General features: G+C 32.3%; 1 protein-coding gene across 4 annotated transcripts in view; it reads left to right on the forward strand.

Moving 5' to 3' along the window:
• The window catches only part of LOC145938074 (semaphorin-1A), a 191,521-nt gene that overhangs the window by 144,280 nt on the left and 22,437 nt on the right, over nt 1–24,804 (forward strand). For all 4 annotated transcript variants that reach the window (XM_083041434.1, XM_083041437.1, XM_083041436.1 and 1 more), the window contains exon 5: nt 1,481–1,651. In XM_083041434.1, coding sequence (XP_082897560.1) covers nt 1,481–1,651 — 171 coding nt within the window. The remainder of the gene's footprint in view (nt 1–1,480; nt 1,652–24,804) is intronic.

Raw genomic sequence — 24,804 nt, forward strand, 5'->3', positions numbered from 1 at the left:
ATAATTTTAATATAATTTTAATCCGATTGAAAATTATACATCATTTTTATCAGTCAATAACACATTAGTTGTTTTTTGTGTAGTCGATAGGATGTCGATAGGAGAGATATGTATATTCTATTCAAACTCTTAACTCTTTCTAATTCTCAGAAATCGTATAAACTCTTTATTAATGTTACTCTTGTAAATTCTCAGAGAGAGAGAGAGAGAGAGACGCGCTCGACCGAGCGGTCGCCGTTTATAAACACTCAGTTAAAACGCTTATTTTCAATATGAAAATTTCAAATGAAGCCAATCACGGCATGGCACGTTTCGTCAAAGGTATACAATAAAATCGAGGCAACGGACAGATAAGCATACACGAAAACACGACAGTGACCCGATAAGAAAATAATAACATAATACATATACTGGTGACTTATTCCACGGACATATCCCGCTACATCAGATACCGCTAACATTTGTCTATTTTTTTTGTTTTGTATTTTCTTTTCTAGAGACACATAAGAGTGAAATTTTTATTTGTTATCCAGCATTTGCATTACAACCCAAACTGTGCATTTTAAAATTCAATTAACCCAAGCTCTTTATCCATTTTTAAATAATCTTACTTTGTGTAAAAAATTATAGCAAAGCGTTTCGGAGATTCATTTACCGTTCCTCTTCATATCTAAAGAGAGAAAAAAAAGTACTCGTATGAAACGAGAGAATATGATTTTGATGCATATCTAAAGCGAATTGAACGATGTAGCTCCAAGTCGGGAAATGCTCTCTTGCTACAAGAGAGGATCATTATTCGTCGATGCATCTCAATTCAAAGAATAATAATACGGTATATTATTATTTTCTCTCTCTCTCTCTCTCTCTCTGCAATTTGTGCGAAAATAATGCGCGCATCAATGCGAAGAGCAAAAAGTCGAGATACGTTGTTCATTATTATCGCGAGTGCATCGTCATTGGATTAAAATTCAAGCACTCGCGCGCGGCGGTTATTCATTTATTCTCATTCCTCGCGCCGAGAGATCGCGACAATTCAACAAGATTTAACGTCGCGTTATATTTAATTCTATCGCGTGCAGCTTACGCGATATAAATTATACCTTAAAGTCGACTTTAGCGTTAAAGTTTCGGCTTTACCTTTTTCGCATTTTATAGAATTTAAATCGGCTCTAAATCTGCCGAACGAAGCGTTAACTCGTAAAATTAATGCGATTCGAGGGAATTATTAAACCGAGAGCCGTCCCTTTTTCGCGCGAAAGCGCGAGAGAAAAACAGCGCGCTCCGGGATTGATTCGATGCCCCTCGCCCTTATTGAAAGCACGCGGGGATTAAGGTCCGTTAAAATTGCCTCGATTCCTCACATAAGAGTATTAATGTTCGGCTGACCTCTAATCGGATTTTGCTGTACAAATTCGCTGCACGCGAAGTCGACCGAGACCCGCAAGTGATAGTAATGTTTGCTCGATCTTGCCTGTTTCAGAGACTGCAGTGGTCCAGCACCGAGGCGCACCGCCAGCTTTGCTACTTGAAGGGCCGCAACGACGACGAGTGCCAGAACTACGTACGAGTTTTCGGTAGACAGGGCCCCGATCGCTTTCTCGTTTGCGGCACAAATGCCTACAAGCCGCTCTGCAGACAGTTCACGATCAAGGTAAGCTGATAAGTCTCAAAGCATACGTAGGAGGGTCTCTCCCAATTGCGTGTCCATATTTCGAAAGGTAAATCTAGAGCGTAAAACCAAGAAGGAAAAGTCGCATATAATATTATCTATAATTATTGCAACTATTTTTTATTTTCTTTTTATTCAGATTTTATGATAGTCATTATATCGCTGGAAATAAACGGTGTTATTGAAAATTACACGAGCTTAAAACAGAAACAGAAAAAATGTTATTAATTTTTCAACTTTTGAACTCTCGGAAATAATGATTCGCGGAAAAAATTTTATTTTATATTGTTTTACGCGTACAATCATTCTTTTCTGATTATTATATCGATAAAAGATCGCAAAATATTTCAATATTATTTATATTGTAGTATGTTTATTATATTAATATGTGGATGTAATTTTTAAATAAAGTTGCATATGAAAATAAAATGGTCAGAGCATTGACATATATATATATATATATAATTTGCATTTTCGACAAAAATTTAAAGTCAAAGAATATCGAGCAAAAAAGATTGAAAAATCAATAATGATACATTTATAAACGTACATTCAAGTTTGAGATAATTCTGAGCATTTTTTGTAATATAAAGATAAATATAACGCTAAGATAGATATAGGAAATAGAACATTAAAATATTTATTCAAACTTCCTCGCGGTTATCTTTTCATGTTGAATTTATATTTGAAGTTATGTTTTTACATATTAGGAAATATTATCTCTGCATATTAAAAATGCTTAAAATGTCCGCAAATATTTGCTCAACGCTTTCGCTTAACTGATGAGAGCAACAATATTTCGATCATTTTCGTCCACTCATTATAAATAAAAGAATCGAGTATCAGAATCAAAAACATTTAGGTATAAAAATAAAACTTACTATAGATACATGTGTAAATGAAAAATATTCGATATTTTACGCCCTTCTGAATTTACCATCTGAAATATTGACATCCAATTAAAAGTCTCTGTACTGTTCGATGCCGATACTTTTCAACCTGTCAGTGCATCGTATATCGGAAAAAGAGAAGAAAATATTTACGAAGCGCGCGCGCGTAACATATCGTATAAAATGAAGCGCGAGCGAGCTATGGCTAATATGCGTAAAAAGGACCGACGATTGACTTTCGACAGGTAATTTTCTCCGGCCGATTCGAAAATGTGCCGGAACTTAATCGCGCGCAATTGGTAAACCACATTTAACCCTTCGTGTTTGTACAATATGTACGAGAATGAGATGCCGCAGGGTTACCGCAATGGCATCGTTATATCCGTAACGGTATTGTTAACATTTCCTGAAAGTTTCATGCAATTCCGGCGCACGGCTTTCAAATTACATAACGCTTTCATCGTGCATACGTGTCGGGCCCAAACCTTTATATCGAGTTACAAAACATTGTAAAGTGGCTGTAACTGATGGCTGCTTGTATTTCATAAAATACTTTATTTCACAATCACGGTTAAGCGCGATAGACATTGTGAGATGTGCGAGTTAAGTAATAATCTAGATTATTAGTCTTTGTAAGAGAGCAGCGTTACATTGTACCAAATATAAAAGGATGTTTTAAAAATTAATGATATAGTCGCTAACTTTAAAAGCGCACATTTTTTCATTCGGGTTTAACATAAAGCCATATTGCAATTGAAAGGTTCAAAAGCAGCGATTTAAGAAGAGTTTTGAAAAAATGAAGAATTTGAGAAAATTATAATTTAAAGACTGCATTTTTTCAATCTCAATTTTTCTAAATTCTTAGAAGAACGAATTAGGCTATTATTGTAAACTAAACTCTCTTCAAATACTAAGTTATTATTCTCGTTTTTATTATTATTATTTCTCATTTTGTTCAGCGTACTTTTGCATAAATGAATATTCGCGATTTAAAACAAATGTACATATAAGATACATCTACATTTCAAGAGGCCGAAGAAAAAATAATAACGCACGGTTGAAAAAATTATTAAAAAGAAAAAAAGAGATACTGTAAAACGGGAAAGCTCGCTACTTTAATAATTTTCTCCCTTGTTCTCAAGTACCTCACAATTATTCGCTCTGGCAGTGATTTATAGTCTTTCTCTAACAATAAGCTTCTTTTCGTCCTAACTTTATTTCCATTATGCACATCTTTGATTCATTAATGATTTGAATTTGCTTTTTAGCAAAATACACAACCTTTGTGCTAACATCTCTTGCAATTTACAATAATGCTCATATACGTGCGAATAGGACATGCTAGCCATTTTAAAGTAGGAGGTTTTTTAAAATATTGTTTTTGCTATTAATACAATATTATTTTATCAATGCTGGATTTTTCTTCTCAAATTTTTTAAATTTGTTTTCAAGATGTTGAAAGTTCTATTAAAATTTTAGATTGATTCAACCATTTTTATTGGTTGTATTTGTATATAAATAAATCGGAGAGAGAAAGAGATAAGAAACCATTATCTACACTATACAGCTAATTAAGATTTGCGATCATTTTGTGTTTATTCTTTTCTCATCTTTGTATCTGTTCGAACTTGGGAAAGGGGCAAGGGAATTTCCGTAGCTATTAGTAGCTGTATATAGTTAGTTACGTAAACGAGATGAAAAGAAAAAAGAAGAAAGAAAAGAAAATTAACAGCGAGTTTTACAAGCCCAGGGTTCTCGGTCGGATGTGTAGTAAGTAAAGTTACGGATCGAATAAGTTCTTAATGCAGCACTTTGAAGGCGACACCATACATGTAGAGAGAGAGAGAGAGAGCGTGCACGGCAAGACGTCGCGGCGCCTGGCGTCTTAATAATGGCACGTCGTGGGGAAACGCGTCGTCATGGCGGCCAACGACGACCAACGGGTGGGTGGTGGATAGGAGCAAAAGGAAAAAGGGGGCGAGAGGCACGAGAGCGTGATTTATCTGCTCGTATATCTTTTTCCTTCCTTTCTCTCGCTCTCTCTTTCTCTTTTTTCTTCCGATCTTAAACAGATGACTGGGGTTGCTGCTGTCTGTGCAGCAGGTACACGTGGATTCAGACAAAAGCAACTGCGAGATAAGGGCATATTTGTGTACGCGGATATGCGTTTATCTGCGCTTAAATCGCGATTATTGCGAGAGTGAATTATAGCATAAAATATAAATGAGGATAAATTATTTTATGATTGATAATTTGTTATATGTATATGCACAGAGACGTGATAAAGTAAATAATCAAGAAAGTTTCTGCTTTTGATCATTATGATTGATTCTCTCACATCAGATACAATGAGTGATCTTTGAAGGAGAGAAATAAAATTGAGAATGAAACCGTTAAACATAAGACACGATTGCGGAAATTTGTAGAATCAAAGATTCGAAGAGCAAAGCTTATAGTAACATGCACGAATGAGATTTGAATGTTGTCGAGATCGTTTGGAGTAATCAGTCGGTGGAGCAAAGTTTTCGAGAAGACGTATCGACGAGTTTTCTTGGAAGTAACCGGCATCTCCTTAGGACCTTACACCTCGCGATACCTTATCATTCAGCTTCCGGACCGAGGAGGAATTTATTTACCGTCGTAATTCCTCTCGATTCACGATGGAGAAGCGATGTGGGGAAAAGTCTTACCTCTCACGCGAGATCTGATTCTCGCGTCCACGAAAGCCGGCAATTTTACTTTCGTATTATGCGCCATTAAAAACTCATCCGCTGCAACCGCGTGCACGCGGTAACGAATAAATCATACGCAAAGTAGGTCTGCTTTTCACCGGAAGTTTTCAGTAAACACGCAAGATTTGCGTCACGAGAGAACTTGTAAAAAAAAAAAAGAGAAGTCAAATGAACTTTGCCGAAATAAATTTCACCGCTGGTTCGACGATGCAAGATCGCGCTATTTACTATTGCAACGATCAATATGACGCGAGATACGTGGGGAAAAAATAGCGCGAGACGGAAGATTTTGCTGTTTTGCAGAATTTTTCTCACTATATATTACGAATCGCTATACTACATGAATATTTTTTTTTACTTTATCATTTTTTCAAATTTATTGAAGCAATTAATTCACATGCAACGGAAATAAATAGTAATGGAATGGAAATCACAATACGTTTTTAAATTTATAAACGTATAATCAAGATTTAAAGATTTAAATTCTGTCTGTGTGTATAACTGATATTGTAGAGATTGAAAAAAATTAAATTATTTGCGCAAACATCTCGACGATTAAATATTTAGAAACGTTTTAAAGTTTCACAAGCGTTTTTAAATTTCATTAAAATATATGACACCTTTTGAACGTGAACTGTAATCATTTCTAAAGTGCTTTTGAAAGATATTTTGATACTGTGAGAGATAACTATATATATTATTAATTAGGTCGTAAATTATACGCGCTCTGCTTAAAAGATTACGTGTCGCGTAAAAGTCCAACCGTAATCAATTTTTTACAGTTCCACGCGGACCAAAAATTAATCTCTTTATAATAATAATTATAACCGGTCGACACATAACGAACTGATATTATATTTTATAATTTTTTAAAAAAAATTAATACGAGACTTGTTATCTTATATTATTATAGAAATTACATGTTATTAAGGTATTATATACATTTTAATTATATTATAAATTATATATTATGTTATAATATTTTAGAGAAGCTAGTTTTCGTTCTTGCAGAGCAGTAACTGTTAAGTGATTTTGCATAAGCACTCAATTTGAACATTACACGAAATTTCTCAAACGTCAAAATCCACTCTAAGAATAGTCGAACCGATAGCCTTCGGCGAAATCTTCGAACTGGTGATAAAGCAATGGGCAAAACGAATCATCGCATTTCCCGCCTAATTCTCACGTCCAGCCACGAAAATTCAAGTCATGACTTTTATTCGAGTCACGCGGTCTGATATGGCTTCCGAATGTAAGAGTCGCCTCTTTTGGTCCATCTTCCTCTTCCAACGAGTCGCTCCTTTCGCCTCGTTTTCGACTCTCACGATCTCACCTTCTCTCTTTTCTCTCATCCTCTCGCAGAACTCTCTCTTTCGGTACGCCTTTAATACTCTATTCCCAAAGCATCCATTTCCGTGGCAGTCCTTTAGAATTTCTTTCGTTTCCCGCGCTACGTTCTCGCTACCGCTTGTCTTTGTGTTCCACCGGAATTCATTCGTCCCACGCCATCTCAGATGAGACACGGCAATTTAGTCTTTCTTTTTTTTCTTTTTTCGTATTTTTACTTTTCTTTGCGTCACGTACTGGCCAGATTCTTTTCCCTTCGGTACTCTCCAAAATATATACGAGCGATACGCAGGCAAATTTTCCTAATGTATAATAACAAAAATCATTTCTACCATTGCATGCTTGAATAAAAATGAGGAAAGATGTTTTGCGTTATGTCGTATTATTAATTTTGCATATGTAATTGTTATACAAAGTTTCTCAGTTTTTCAAAAATACAATACAATTTTTGTTTAAAGTTTTTATAATAATATTTTGCTTACTCTTAGAAACAAATATTAAAAACAAAATTACAAAATGTTTTTAAATATTGCGGAGATTGTATCTTCAAAATTTATCGTTTTTATTATAAAATGATTTGTAAGAATTATAAGATTTAACGACCTTCTTTCTGCAAATTCTATTTTCTTATTCGACTGACCCATTTTCACTCCAACTTCCTTCAATGCTCATGCGGGAACAATACCCGTCTGAAATTTAACATGCGCTTGCTAAATTATCCGCACGTTGATGCGGCACTTACACCCTACATTTCCTTGCACCGCGGTCCTTTTTCATCTTCTCCCGTATCTTCTCGTTCTCCATGGTGTCGTTGGTGCAAGTACGCAGCGATGTATATTCGTGCGAAAAATCGGGCAAGTACTGCACTATCACATGTTATCCCCGTTTTCGTTCCCGCCGTTGCGCACGTACGCTACGATAAGCTTGCTTCCTAGTCATCAAGAACCGCGACATCGCATGTATTTTTATGACGGCGATGTTCCATGAATAAGCTCGGCTAACGAAAATGTCCAACGAGATATTTTTCGCCTTTCGATACTTGGAAATAAAATCGCCCTTCGGAATCTTATATTTGCTTTTATGTCGTAAATATTTCATCAGGTGCTCATAGCCTTAATAGACGTATGATATATCTGATGCATCTGCGATATGTTCAATTTTGCGAGATATTTTGTTAAAGTTAAAATTTCGCTAAGTTTAATATCGACTATTTCATCAGCAAAATTAAATTTCGTAAATAAATGTAAATAAAATTTCTCGCCAATTGTCGTATGATATTTTAATGACAAAATTTTCAACGAAAGAAATTTTTTATTGACGACAATTTAATAAAACATTCAAAAATATTTTAAATAAAAATATTTTACGTTAAATTTAACACTTATTATTAATCGAATTTTAAGTGCTATGCTTGAACGATTAATTTGTTTAATGAGTTATTTTAAATGGATTTTAATTTGAGAAGTCAAACTCTAAAAAAATTATTATATAAATAATTACACATAACAACTAAAATATTATGAACTTATTACGATGTTATTGTATATTATATATACATATAAAATTCTTTGTAATGACAATTCTTTTAATCAACGAAATAACAACGAGATCCATCACTTTCAAAACAAATCAAGTGCAACATAGTAGAAAAGGAGATCATATAAATCGATATTGAAACAAACAAGCATAGTTTATATAGATCTGTCAAAAGTTTGAAATGCAGGTGAAAATATACATTGGAAACAAAGTAACTTTTTTGCGAAATGTATTCATGTTGAAAACTCACGCTATCACGCTATCCAATTTCACGTCCCACAATTCAAATTTCAACCTACCGCTTTTGAATTTTTTATGTTTTCTGAAGTTTTCGGATTCTCTCTTTCTACAAATAGTGAGTTTTCAAAAAATACAACACTATTAAGCTTCCATCGCTCAAGTTCATGCAAGATCTCACAAATCCAATATGCTTTTCTTTAATATATATATTCTCGGGTCCCCTATGATGGGGGATAACAGAAAAACATATTAATATAACCAATTTCGAATGTCTTAATATATTTAATATTTATTTTAAAGACTAAAATACACATATACATTTCTTAGTACTTATAATTTATATATAAAAATTAAGAAACGCGTGTATTTCTATTTTTTATGCTATTTTTATATTATGCATATGTTAAAAATTATTCTTGAGATGAAATTATACTTTTTTTCTTTTTATATTAAATATATTTATATCTAGATAGATGTTATATAAGAGAGAGAGAGAGAGACATGTACATTGTTTTAAAATTTTGTCTCTTTGTCTCTTAACGATATTGAATACTGTAAGATCGAATAGACAATTTGGGGGAATACTAATTGAAATCAAATTGTATGAAAACTGCATTAATTCTGAATTTCTGAACGAACAAACGCAGAGTATAGTATTTAGCACTCATTTTCCTTTCGACTTGTGTATAACGATTTTATCCTTTCTTGTAAACAATTTTTAGATTTCGTAAACGAAAGATTACACTTAAGTATATGTTATAACTCGAAATCATGAATAATATAATACAAAGATTAATATGATATCATAGTAAGCGCGATGTCGATAAATATCATCATGAGATTTTGATGTCCTATAATTTCGATCGACCATAATAATAAATCTTATCGAATAATCTCGTTTAGACTTAATCGTTTTCCATTTTTCTGATTCGAAACTTGATGCTCAAGCATTTCCACTGAAGAGTTTTAAAACTGTTTCTTGTTGTGTTCTCTTTTCTTACTTTATTCAAGAGCCGCGGTGAATTTAAACCAATATACAATCCGATATAAATAATTTTTCCGATACGTAAGAACTAGAGTAGCACGCTAAAATCTGAAAATATTTCGTAAATACTACCATCCACAAACAGCAGTTTTTCGATTTTAATGCATTAAAAAGCTATATTATAATTACAATGTAATGTATTTAGGTTATGTTAAATTATAAACATTAAACAAAATTTCTTAAACATTAAAAAACATTTCCCGAGAAACAAATTCTCATCCGAAAATATAGCAAAGTATTTTTAGGTCAATTTGTTACAAGAAACACATATTTGAAACATATTTTTCTTTTAAGAATATTTAAATGCCAAAAATAGTGTATTCTAGCAAATCTCTTCATTTTGAATCTATTAAACATTTTTTGAACGCGATCGAGAACATGTAATGAATATATGATACATTTAGATTAAATTGCTCATATATGTAGATTTATATAAATGATACATACATAACATTTAAATAAAATTGCGCTGTGCATGTAATATTTCTTCAATTACGAACATTGGTATTTATAAAGTATTAATTATATCAATCTCTATATGTATATAGATACATTATATAAATATATAGAGACCATACAAGTGTCAGAATATACATCGACTTTTCATGCAAATTTGAAGATTTCCATATTCTTGTCATATTTTATGATCTTACATAGTTTTTGGCACCTAACCAATGGATTATACTAGAGACTAAATATATAGTGTGTGTAATATCAAGTATGATTTTCGAGGAAATAAAGCAGATTATTTAAAATTAAGATAAATATTTATTTTTTCAATATATTTTTAAATTTTCAATATATTTTATGCGTTTCAAATATAATGGTAAACGTGGCATTTGCACATGGAATCTTTGTAATTTAATTTATTTTTAATTTAATTTACAAATTTAAATTAGAATTATCTGTGATATTTTTTTTTTCAAATAACTGATAAAATAATAAAATATACATACGTGAACAATTATTTGATAAAATTTTTATCTGCTGCAAATGACATTCCTATTAGTAATATAATTTATAGTATATACGATTTTCGTTAACACTAACTTAAAAAAAAATTAAGAATGTTTGAAAATAATGATAAATATCTTCTTATAATTTATTATTGAGCTTATGATGTATTTTTTAATTGTATTTGTAATGACATTAATAAAGCTCGAAATAATTTCTTGAACAAATTATTAAAATATATTTTATAATTATAATGGAATATTATCTAAAGTTCTTCTCTTGAAACTGAGCTTGCTGAAATTATTGACGTGTTTTCTAGACTATTATTTTTAAACATTCGCTTCGTCCTCCACTCGTAACCTGCTCCGTAATAAACGTCGTGTTCCGCTGTAATCTGTTGGCACAAGATTATCTATGTGCTCTATTGCAAGGTAGTTGACGCCCTGTAGTTGTTATATCTATAGTTGGCTTGTCACATGTCAATTTTGATACGCGATATATGCGCACATCCTGATTATCCGCCAGATACATAATCGCACATCTACGTATATTAATATACGAAAATCGGTGATTATCAGCCATAACACCATTTTCAAATAACATACTTCTTTATATAGGCTTATTGCCAAATATATTAGCAATATGGAAAACGCCTCATCTCTGGACATAACATCAACTATTCTGTACATAAGCGAACATAATTGATAGGAGATGGCAAATGACAGGTGATTCAAGCTTCGACCAGTAATCATAAACAGATGTTTGTACATTCGGGGTGTAAACCGCAAATCATCGTCCTAACTTTATACGCTCCGCATTCTCATCGTGGAATATCGCCATTCGTTATATATACGCGAGTAATTTATGATGTATTTAAAACAGTCATCGCGCTCTGGTACTTGTTCAAATGATTTACTCGTTTCGATTCATTGTTATCGACGATTGAGAATTCGGTGTCGCTAAAGTCAATAGCACAATTGAAAGATCAGACAAACACTTGATCGTCAAATTGAGAAACAAATATCTTATAAAATAAAATGCAAATAACGTTCCGTATTTTTTATATATTTTTTCTTTATGTCTCTGGAGGGCTGCAGCAGTAATGTTTCTCATTATAATGTCTATGATTATTCTGTAGAAAATGAGGAGGGGAAAGAGAGATAGAGGAATGTGAAAGAAAATAATGATATATTAAAAGAAATATTTGTACACACAGATGTTGTTGTACGCTATCGTTGAAACGTTATCATGTAAGCTAACGTAGCGAATTTTTCGCTTTCGTGTTTTACCCGGTGCGAAACTTTAACCGCCAGCTATATTCGATAACGATAAATCAACGTTCATTCGTGTAGTCGTTAAAAATATCGATCCCATTACCGTCACAAGCAGCTTTAGCCAAGCACGTTCTCTTTTTCGTCCCTGGACTATTACCCTTTATCGTGCGACGAGATAATTCAAAGCGACTGCTGTAACTCGCTCCGACGAAGTAATTAGTATAACGAGTAAAAGCCGAGAGTCTGTTGGTTCGTGCGACACGATCCGTGCTCTTTTAATAACTACTAATCCGCTAAAAAGCGAAACGGACGAAGAACAAACGAGTTATCTCGCGTAATCGGGACGAGAACCTGCCGCTGATTTATTCAGTCTTTAATGTGAATCTTCAGACTTGCGACACGTATTTTTCGCTCGCTAAAAGAATAATCTCCAATGCTTATGGTGATACACTTGTTTCAATTGCATTCATATATCCTTTGATTTATATCGCGTTGATGGTCTACCAATTACGTGTTGATCGCTCACGAATTATTACGAGATTGCTCAAAGAGATATACTGTGTACGTTAATTGAAACGACAACAAGTCATTTAGAGAATAAGATTTACATATATTGCAAAAATCAAAAGATCAAACTGTAGAGTGAAGGAAATGAAATTTTTTATTTTTATACTTTGGACCCCAACGGCACTAAAAACGAAAAAAAATACATTTTTGAAACCCTTTTACGACTTATTCAAAGAAGATGAAATGTAAAATGTTAGTATTAATGCGCGTGCGTCCTTGGTCGATTCGAATTGTCACGTTAGTGCTTCGAGCATCGTGTATCGAATTCATCGCATTTCGGCGCAAATTGACGTGTCATATTTGTTGATAGTCAGCAAATATAATGAGCCATGTCGAATGGTTTTCTGCGACGCGTTACAGTTCAGCGAGACCAAGCAGCGAGTTCGTGGGAACCTAGCGTGGTGGAAATTACGGTCGATTGTCTATACAGAGTGTCCCAACCTACCGTCACGTATCTTTTATCCACAGACTCTTTAATCAATTTGAAATCAATGTGTCCTTGATAAAATCGACAGAGTAATAGATTAGTCTTTAGATTATAAGCGGTTGAAAATGAAGAATCTCTTTGGGGAAACTAAACTTCTTTGCAATGTTTTATCGTTTTATTAATTTCAAAGGCGTGGATTTGAATAGGTTCAATAATTTATTTAACATTTCTTAGATAAATATATGCGTATTATTAAAGAGTAAAAGTTTGTGATATTTTTCAATATTTTTTCTAAGAAAGAATCATATTAGTTACTTTGATCTGAGAATCTATAATTAAAAGAGAACGTTTGGTATGTTTTTTTACTGATTGTAAGATATTTTACTGGCATATTCTGGATATCTTATATCTCAAAATTCTAGTCGCATTTTATACATAAAAGAATCTTTTTTATAAAGATGATAATTATCTGAATTATATAAAAAAATAGAGATTAAAAAGTTGCCCGTAAATTATATTTGCAGAGTAAAACAGAATATTTCCTCTCGGAAATTTTAATTTAGTTTAAATAAATCTTAATAAATATTTAATATGAGAATATTGAATGAATAAAATACATATTTAGTCTTGAAGAAAATAAAAAATTTGAGAGATAAAAACCTATAATATATTATTTAAAAAATTTAGCTCAAGATTCGATATAGAATCTACAGCTAAAAAAGCGCGATAATTTATGAACAATTTTTATAAATTATGAACGGTACATAAGGCTTTGACAGATATCAATCATGAAATATCGTGCTATCGATAATCACTTAACATCACAACGTTGAACTTAACGTGATTTTTTTTTTTTTTTTTATAATTAGGCATTGTTTATTCGGCAGTCTGCTGAAATTTCAGTACGAGCGACCAAACAGCTCGACGTATGTCAGTTAGTCGAATGAAGTACGTGCCGCGTGACAAGTGACAGTAAGCCGCTTCGATATGTTCGTCCCTTCCTGTTTTTCTCGTTTTATATAGAAAAGAGAATCACACACACATACATATATACGAGTAACACATTTGTGGTTCGCTCGACTTGTTTATTCCGCTATTTATATCAATCGCTAACTGTGAAAATCTGTGTCATATATACATTATTACAATATATGAGAATACTACTTTTACAAGGGAATAAATAGACATGTTAAAGAAAAATAATATAAAAGTGTAAATGTGTGTCGAACGTAGATCTCGATATGATTGATACTGTCTCAACTTTTATTAGCTGCAGACGTTATGTCATATAAAATTCAAATTAGCTGATGCGATTGATTTAAAAGTATCTAGAAAAAAGAAATCTTTTTTTTAAATATATGCATCACACATGCACACAAAGTTGCTGTTATTGCTTCACGTTAATTGTACGCACTTAAACGTACGCACTTGTGTAAAAAAATCGATTTGTCACGGAAAACATAAGAAAAGAGGCAAAGTAGCCTGCAACATGACAGCAAATAGCAATACATTCATCTTCAAAAAGTGTAAAAACACACTCTATGCGTCGACAGCTCAACAAATGTTACAACTCCGAAGTATGTTGCACATACCTTATAAAGGTAATGATTAAAAATAGGATATTGCATATTTTAAAGATAATTTTGCAATATTATGTAAAAGAAAAAGTAATATTAAAAAAAGAGACCATAGAGGAAATTTCTATAAACTCTTTTATTTGTTTTTTATTTTTACCATTTAGTTCACATACACACACACACACCCACACACACAATGAAATAATATATAATTTCTTTTGTCATACATTAATGCGGATTCGTTAAAACATACCGCTAACTTATATACATATAAGTTCATTTATTTGATATATATATATATATATATATATATATATATATATATATATATATATGTAGGATGAGAATATAAAGCGGTGATAAATAATGAAAACGCTAAAAACAAATATTCTGAATAATAAATGCTAAAAATAAATTCTAATTAAAGCAAGATAATAAAAATCAACGTATTCTCATTAATAATTTTGATCTAAATGTTATATTTTTGTTATATTACTGTCGTTTAGACGAAAAAATTTAACTTATGAAGTTATTTCTTTATTGCTATTTCTTATTTCGTATAAATTATTTCTTTGTATATCCATGCATTAGTTTGCAAACAATAGTATATTAATTTCTCGTCGTATTTTTAGATATTATATTGTTAACATTAAACCATCTTAATTTTTTTTCTATATACACAGACTATTTATTTATTTTGTATTTTATTTAATAATAATTTTATCACTAATTCAGAGATTAGATTCGATTGTACATTTTCGAAATATATTAAATGCGAGAATCTCGATATTTATTCAAAGTTTTAAACTCGAGGAAACATGACAAGTGGAATGCGAATCGAAATAAATTAAGAAAATTTATTAATTGAACGTTCGCGATGAAATCATTCGTTTCCCTTGATGCTTGAGGCAATGATGGTCATCTGCGGAGTACGATGCGAATCGATGTTACGAATTTACGAGACGATCTAGTCTGCGGTTTTGTACAGCCACTATCGAAATTGTTTCGAAAGGTGCAATTCGCCGGACAATTGCCAGTGTAATTTCGCATATTTACCGTTATATGCGCACACAAAAGGCATCCATTTGTGAAATTACGCGCGTATACACGCGCGTAAGTTGTGCACGTCCTATATACGTCTTCCCGTACATGTTCCATGTGCACAGCACTGCATACTGTCGTTTATGCTGATAGTATATGTATGTGCGTGTCTGTAAACTCCATTGAACCGCACGAGCGCCTCGGCAGGCGCACGTAGGCTCTCCATGAAAAGCTTTTCCATCGGATATACTAGACTAGATTGTACAAAGTTCTATCTGTATCGATAAGCAAAGGAGTCTATTCACGCAAACCACCGCGTCGCGCCGTTTATTAATTTTCGTCTTCGAAATACATGGAGTAATTTTATCCAGGCGAATCACAACAACCTCGTCTAAAATTATTACAAATGTTCGAGTTGTCGACGTAAAAATTCTTTTTAAGAGTCCGATATAATTGTTGAATATGTGGTTTTTCTTCAGGAAGATCTTTTTCTTTATAGATGCAATTAAATTACACAGTTGAAAAATTTGTGTTAAATTTAACAAATATCACCTGTCCCAAACGGTCTACAGAAATTTTTGTGTTAATTTAACATAATACGGATATGTTAAATGGTGGCACGAATATTGTGTTAATATTTTAACATAAAATAAATGCAAACTTCAAATAAACTTAAAATAAATTTTGTGTAAAATTAACATAGTTTTAATGTAAAAATTAACTAAAAAAATTGTTAATTTTACATTTTATCACCCCCACTTATATTATAAAGTAAAATTAACATTTTTTTTCCTGTAAATTTTAACAGATAAATCTTGTCACTAATAATACGGAACATATTTATTGTGTAATATTAAAAATAGATGCACAGTGTGTTATTTTTACACTTTTTTTTTAGTTGTTTTAATAATTTAACATTTGAGTCCAATTAACATAACAGCAATATGTTAAATTAACACATGAATGTGTTAAATATTTAACACAAAAATTTTAACGGGGACCGTTTTTAACAAGAAAACACAAATTTTCCAACTGTGTACAGATATTCGCGCTTGATTGAGAGTAAATAAAATATAATATAGAAATAAATTTTATCTACATGCAGAGACAACATTTTTCGTTAGTTTATAATAGGTGTATATCGCCAATATGTAAATATCAGTAATACAAAAATATTGTACAAGACATTAGAGTGGATTTCAAGCATTTAAATCTTCCAATTAGGCAGCATAAAATCCTTCTCTCGCAGGAATTTTCGCTCTGTAATAATTAGCAATATTCGTAAAATCACTCTCGCAATAAAATATGCATTTCGAACAGGATTAAGTCCGATGATTATTTTCGACAATGTTTTTTTTTTTTTTTTTCCATATTTCTCTCTTACACGTAAAATATTATTAATTTAAGGTTTATTAGATCTATTCCACAAATTTCCGAGCGAGCTTCCATAATTTTCTAATATTATCTTCAGTAAGACAAGTTAAAATTTGCATTTAATGAATAATCCAGCAGGCGCCTTCCGACCGGTTCATTCGCCTGCAGACAATTATTTTCGCGGCTTTTATCTACCTACCCTACCTATCTAGGAGCATCTATCATTGTACGTATGGCCCGCAGGTTCCCAGGAACAGAGATACCGCTCACTTACGGCATTGTGCCTTACATGCACTTAGGCGGCACACGTGTAAGGAAGGCGCCCGGTGAATGAACTAACGGTTAAATAAAGATTTGCCGAGGACAGTTGGTGTGTGGTTAATTGGAATAATTAATCGGCTCATTGTACTTCTCTTCCTCTTTTGTCTCGCCTCTCTCGTGTCGCGAGAGAATACGTTTCGTCTTTCGTGATTGTACATACGGGAAGACGGGCGGCCCGCGTTTCCCAATGGGATTCCGCTTCGATTCACCGTCTCGCAGACGCTGCTTCCGCTACGAAGCGGGTCTCTTCCGTCTCGAATACTCGCCATCTGATTCGATCGAAACGTCCGGAATATATTTAACGATACGTATATCTCTTAAGAAAAGATTTCTTTACGTCGATATTAATTGCAAAGCTTTTAACTCGAAAATATTTACATTTAACGAGGGGAAATAATGTGACGATGAAAACAATTTTTATTTTCAAAGTCGCCAGTTGATTCTTCTCTTTTACAATTTAATATATCTTCATATTTTTCACATTTATTATCTTACTATTACGCGCTAATTTCGCGCGCGTATTTCAATTTATTTTATAACGTCAATCATCGTGGAATTCTCGATTAGCTGTTTGAAACTTTTGCTCGTCGCAAATTTTATTTATTCAGCGATATATAGATGTAGACCGAGGATTCGCATTGCGAAATGTGCTATTCGTGCATGTGCATTTCGGCGTGATATAATCTCTGTGTTGTTGCACAAATTCGGTCGATTTTCTAAATAGCGTAGTGACACATATGTATATGTAACTCATTAATTAGGCCGCGAAAATTTGCACCGTTAATATTGGTTTGAATATTTAAATTCATTGAACATGTATAAAATATTACAGACTCGTTTTAACCATCTCGTCGATGTGTCTGCTTCATCAATATCATAAAGTTAATGTGTGCCGATCCAATGATTGCGTTTCTTTCTCTATTCATTCTTGTCGGCATTTAATTTATATTAATTTATAGAATTGCTTATATAAAAAAAAATGACGACTTTTTACAATTTAAGCTTATTCTGTGTCTCGAAACTCTGCAGAGTATATTGTTGCACACGACTGCTGGTCTCAAATATTAGCTGTGCAACGTTAAAAAGTTGAAACATAATGGAGCATAAAACTTTTAAAAAGCTCTCCGTTCACAAAATTCTATATGGCAGGAAACGCGCGCGTCTTAAGATCTTAATTTTCTAATTAAAAAGTAAAAAAACAAATATAAAACAAATTAAAGTTAAAAAAAAAAAAACTTAAAACTTAAAGAAAATAATCTTTCAAGTTTTTGCATATTTTTTTCAATGATTAAATTTAGAGTTAATTAGTTGTAATTTTATAAAATTTGAAGTATATTTATCTAGCTAAACAATATATTGAGAATGTTATAAGCAATCTAGATAGGGCCAACGTTTTTCTAGATCTTTTTTCAATCAATTATGCTTGTCGAAAAGAATAGTTTGCTTTTCATATCTCTCTCTTTTTATGCTTATTTTATTAAAAAAATAGTCTTCTTTTTATTAGAAAAAATAAATCTAAGATATATATTCTTCATCATTGCCAAAACTTTTACCGCACATCAATTATTTCTCATTATTGTGTGTTAAATCGAAAGTCAGAATTACATACATATATGCTTTAAGCCGTATGTGTGTTTTCGCGTCAAATGCACAAATAAATACAATTAACTGATTAATATAAAAATATTCCATTTTTGTGAAACGCGTGTGGTAACAATATAGGCAAGAGTTGTAAGCGGATAACTGCGTGATTTATTCGTGCGATTTCATCTATACAATTTTGTCGAATCGCTACTGCATGCGCGTTTAATTATGTATGCTATCGATCTACCGAATATTGGTCGTAGTATCAATCCAAATATTAAATATTTATGAACTAGTCGTTTGCACATGATGTGTGTTGTATCGCGTACATTATTCATCGAAGTATTCGACGAAGAAACGATCGATATTTATTAATTTGGAAACGGGCATAACAAGCATTTCTCATTGTCGCGCGTTAATTGCGCGTAATCGCGGGATCGCGATACGAATCCGCGATCGATTCGCGAAACCGAATCCACTGCGTCTCGTTTATTTATCTGCACGATCGAATTGTGGCAGATAGGCATTTACAAATATTGACCCGTCAAGTGCTATAGAAATATGAATTTGCATCTATTTGTAATTCATATGTAAATGCGACTTCCCTATCGAAACAAGATAATATCAGATTGATTTCATAGCCGAGAATAAAATTACGAGTTAAATAAAGGCAAGCGCTTTGATGAAGATATTTAAAATAAATATTTACATTTTTTTTATCAAAATCGGGTTTCGCTATTTAATACATTGATATGCGTGACTATATATTGAGTCGTAAGTTCATATATTGTATAATTAAAAAGTGCTATATAATTATATTATAATATTATATAGACGCGATATGTCTGATTTGCACGAGCGCATGTTTATGTAATTATTACTTGCAAATCAAGATATATAAAAAATTATTTCTGAAAACTTATTGTTATAAATTTCTCTTTCACATGAATGAAATATTTGATACAACTTTATATTTAAATTGATTATATATTTGTGAATATTTCAATATTGTACTTGTTATTTTTTATCTGACTTCAAATTTGAATTTATTCCTTTTTCATTTTATATCAATGTTTTAAACAAATATAATAAATGAGCATAATGATATATAATATTTGATTAAAAATTGGTGAGTTTACTACATTATATTATTAGCTTTAAGGGGATTGAGGTATATTTTGTTAATAGATAAATAATCTCTGCTGATTTGTATATGTACAAATAGAAGATAATTTGACAATAATAATTAAAACTCTATTAATACCATGTCTACTAATGCACATAAATTGTAAAAATTACTTACAAAATATGAAAAACTCTTTATAGATGTTATAAATAGCACGTGTGGCAAAATACGTGCTTTGTACATCCTTATAAGGTTGTAGCATCCCTTGTATGGTTGCATCCCCTTTAAAATTCAAACGCGCTTATTAATTCTAAAAGAAGAAGTGATTATTTTCTCACTATGTCTACTGCAGGCCATTCGATGATTCTGTGTACCGATAATTCGAGATCTATTCGCACGAATAAGTTACGATTTATTTTATATGATTACCGATATGTGTCGCTTAATTAACTATAGCCAAATATACATTGATCTCTGGCTATGTATCTGGATATGTATCGCTTCGAGAATTCGACGATGAGACAATATATATCATTACATCGGGTTTTCCTCGTTAGTGTACAACCGCCGTGATTGTGTTTTCCAAAAACAAAAAAAAAATAAAGAAGAATGAATGGAAGTGCGCGGTCAATATTTATTGAGTCGGGAACAAATATGACTGTTTTTCATTGCGGTAAATTCGACGCTTACCAATGCGGCTTGTATAATCACAATTTATCCGTGCGGTTTCGATCGATGCACGCGGCGTTCTAGTTGCGATGCGTTTGATTCAAGCACGCATACGTGATCAATTAACTAACGATGGAAACAAAATTTTACGAGCCGGTTGCTACGAGTAGTTTAATTTCGTCGGATCTTGTTAATAGCAATGGCACTTTACAAACACTTTTAAACCGACCGAATCTCGAATGACTTCGGTAAACGAAAATTCTTCAAGTATTCTTGTATTTTATGAAAATTACATAATCCGCGGAACGTGTACAGTTGTACAGAAATTAAAGTAGATTTATGAAAGAGTCGTACAATATGCAAATACAAAAGAAATACTTTACTATATTTTAATAATAATTTAATTTGCTTGCATCGAGATTACGACTCTGCTATCTTGAACAAATATTTTAATTACACAGGCTATTTAAAACTTGTATCTAAAAGATAACTTATTACGTTATCTTTTAGATATAAATTTTCTGACGAAAACTTTTATAATAAATTTTTCTTTTATAAAAGTTTTATAATAGAGAAGAGAGGTTATTATATAACATATAACTCTTTCTAATTTAACATTATAAATATATTTACAGTCATGTCTCGCAAATTAAAAAGCTGTTAAAATTTATTTCTAAATAGAATAATTTATCGTTTAATAACAATGTGTTCATTCTTTTAATTCAAAATTATTTTTATTTTAAAAATATTATCCATATTTATTTGCAAGTTTTTTTTGTGGCTTCGACTTTGTAATTGAAAAGTTGTACATTTGGGACAGGTTGTATACATTGGAAAAGTTTGACAATGAGTTTTCAAGCGGTTTTGATTCACCACAACATCTTCAATTGCGAAATAATGAAATGTAAATATAGATTGTAAAATAGTAGAGAGGCAATGCACTGAAAAATGTTATTAGTTAATAACGAATGTTTGCGCATGTACTTTCATTTCGTTGTAAACTGTAGATCGCATGTATGTAATTTCGGGTAATAAGGATCGCATAACCGGAGATAAACGTCAGTCTAATACACGGCGTATATTTGGTAGTAACTCCTGTGGAATTTCTAATAGACGAGAGTCATGAATATAGTTAGATTATTGAATAGAGGAACTAATATTATATTTAATTAAACCCAAGCAATGCCATTATATTTTTACTTCAGCTGTAGGAGGAGAATATCTAAATTATTATTAAAGAATTCAGATATCTTTTACGCTTTGATTAAGACTTTTTGTCTTTTTCTTGCACAACATTTTAGATGGTTTAGATTTACTCCGATATTGAAATAGCCTTTCTCCTCCTCTATCGTCAAGTCCCCTATCAATGATCTTTCGTGCCCGCTTATCATCACGGCTTGTCCGACGATGATGATCGATTTCTCGCGTAGGTAAATTTCTGTAGGAACGATAGGACGTATACATATAGTAGGAGTTACATAGATGGAGGATAGACCGAGAGTAAACGTCGCATGGAGGTAATAACGGTGTACCAAGCTGCTGCTCGGAGATGCCAGATATATACAGGGACGTGAACAGCACGGTATTTTGGAGCGTGGCCAGGGTTAGCCGGCTATCATAGTACCGTATCTAGTCTGACCTACCTACACTCTGTCCGAGATCACGGACCCCTGGGGAAAAGCGTCCTTTCGGTTTCTCTCTTCCTCTCCCTCTGGACCAGCATATACCTCTACCGTAAATCTACGCACACTTTGTCGCGCTCAAATGTTGCAAACCTAGCCGCGGAGCTCGTCGGCTAAATGCCCTATCGCCCGCGCAACCTGCGAACCATGCTAAATACTTTATCACGAAAGTACCCCTTGTTAATGTACCGGTTGATCTTTCGACTCCTTCCATTATCGGTTGCCGTCCGGCTCGTCCGGCTCATCCGGCATTACGTAACCGCGCGCAGGAACTCGTTATTTTTGTTTTGTTTTTTTTCTTTTCTTTACTTTTTTTTCCGTATAACTATCCCTTGGGCAAGAAGTCAATTATTAAGCGCAATCGGATATCGCTAAAATCTCCACTGTTTTCCATTATTACACGTAAGCTGAATATTGTATGTGCATGCAAAATTATACACACACACAAACCCAATATAATTTGTTTTTTAAAAGAAAACATACCATAATGTATAATATCTAATACGCGATGTGAACCGGAAAACTTTTTATAAAACATGAATGTGGAGTTAAAATGATAAGGTATTTATTAATATAACAAGTTTTTGCCGCGTTGATTAATTTATAATATAATATTTATTAAAAAATTAACTATAGTTTTTTTTATTTTTATGTTCTTATTTCTTTAATTATAATGTTTCTTTTAATTATAATGTTTCTTTTTTAAAGAGTTTATTTATTAAACGTTCGGGGAATTAACATTTTTATCACTGACAAGATTCTTACAATATTATGCGATAAATATACCAAAATCGAAATATAATATTTTGAAAGAAAATAAAATTTGAAAAGCTCTGTGAAGTACTTTATTCGTTTTATAAATTTTCGTTTGGCAATATCCAACGATAAAAAACAAGAGTACATATGATATCGTTGGCTTTGCTAAAATCATTGATTGCCATAATCCGCTTTATACCACCAAACCATATCGCATGATCTGGGATTTTATTACACAAGTGGTAAATGGTGTACTCCAAATTAAAAAAAAAGTTATTCAACCGTGTTAGTTTTCGATTTGCTGTGTGAAGTGGGCAATTCGTCAAAATTGTTGGTCAAACATGGAACGTAAAATAACAATGTCTAAACAAATTTCTCTCGAACGTTCCGTTTGCGTCATCTGTGTTGAAGCATTTCATAACAATTTAGATACTATAAATTAACAATCTCCACAAAAGAGGATTGTTAGTTTATTAAATTGTAACGAAATACACACATGTCAAATATACAAATTATATATACATGTATATATTCAATATATATTCAACATGTATGTATATTTCGTACAATTCAATAATAAATCAGCGAGGATTGAACAAGATACATTATACATATGTATATTATATACATATATAAATTATTTTATTTACCCACTCTAATTATTGACTACTGATTGAAGATGTTTGATGATTGCAAGCAATTTTAGTAAAAAAATTTAGAAAAAGACTATTAATAAAAATCTTGTGAAAGTAATTAAAATTGTCCTGTTTTTGAAAAGGTAAAGAGACTTTTATAAGAATCTTTATAATCTCAAACTTTTGAGAAAAATATAAAAAAACGTGGGCGGACAATTAAGAACGACGGTGTACATATTATATGTATATAGACGCTGATACGAAAAGTATTCACCTAATGAATATTGAGGCGCACGTACCCTCTCTTTTTTCAGATGGATGTTGGATAATTTCATGATCGATGATTTTCTCGTTAGCGTGACCGTGCTCGGGCGGATATATATGTGGGCGATTAAAATGCATCGGCATGCCGCGCGTATTTGTCAATCCTCGTTGATCGCGGAATAACGATACCGGAAGGAGGACGGAAGCGCTACGCACGCTCTCTGACCACTATTGTGATGTAGTGTCCACCGCAGATGTATTGGCATTTGTGTCTTGTCGCATTCGCTCCACCTCACGGTTTGCAACACCGCGACCGTTGCAGATGCATGTGTAATTCGCGTCGAGATTACTCGTCGATCGTTCTCTCTCACGTGCCGGATATCTCACGATTCCAAGATAATATCCGATCACCAGTCAGTGTTCGCCGAATATTCCATTTCTCGCTTCGCCATGCAGTAACAGCATTTTCTTTTTTATTATTAATTCTGCAATGACTCGGAATTTAAAACACAATTGAATGATTGCACTGCCGTTTCTGATATCACGGTGATTGATGCAGGGACATTTATATTTTAGGGATTATAAAACACCGATGTGTAATTTTGCTAAATTTATATATTTCAAAGAGCGCGATATTATATATGTATATTCGCGAATAAATAAAACGCGATAATTGACATAATTTTTTGATACATAAATAATGGTGTCAAATATTAAATTCTAATATAATAAACTAAAATATTAAACAAAATTATACCGGTTCTCGTTTTATATGTGAATCATTTACGAATGTAACAAGAGCGACAAATCTTAATTCTTTTTTCATCGCATTTAAATGCTATACACTTTGCAATAATATCTTTTTTGCTGTAAATTTAAAAGATTGAAAAAAATGGAATTTGTAAATTCTATTTTGATTCACTGTGTTATCGAAATATAAAAATGTTATACATTTTTTCTCCCTCTCTCGCTTAGATAATTTATTTCATACACCATTCTTCACGCAGTTTTCACTAGGAAAACGTTGAATAACATCCAAGGAGAATGGTAGAAATCATTGTGTCGACTTGTAGGATTTATTTGTTGATGACCAA

Source organism: Prenolepis imparis, unplaced genomic scaffold (genome assembly GCF_030444845.1).
Source record: "Prenolepis imparis isolate NDT839.2.m4 unplaced genomic scaffold, iyPreImpa1.0 SCAF_7, whole genome shotgun sequence".
Taxonomy (NCBI): Eukaryota; Metazoa; Arthropoda; class Insecta; order Hymenoptera; family Formicidae; genus Prenolepis; species Prenolepis imparis.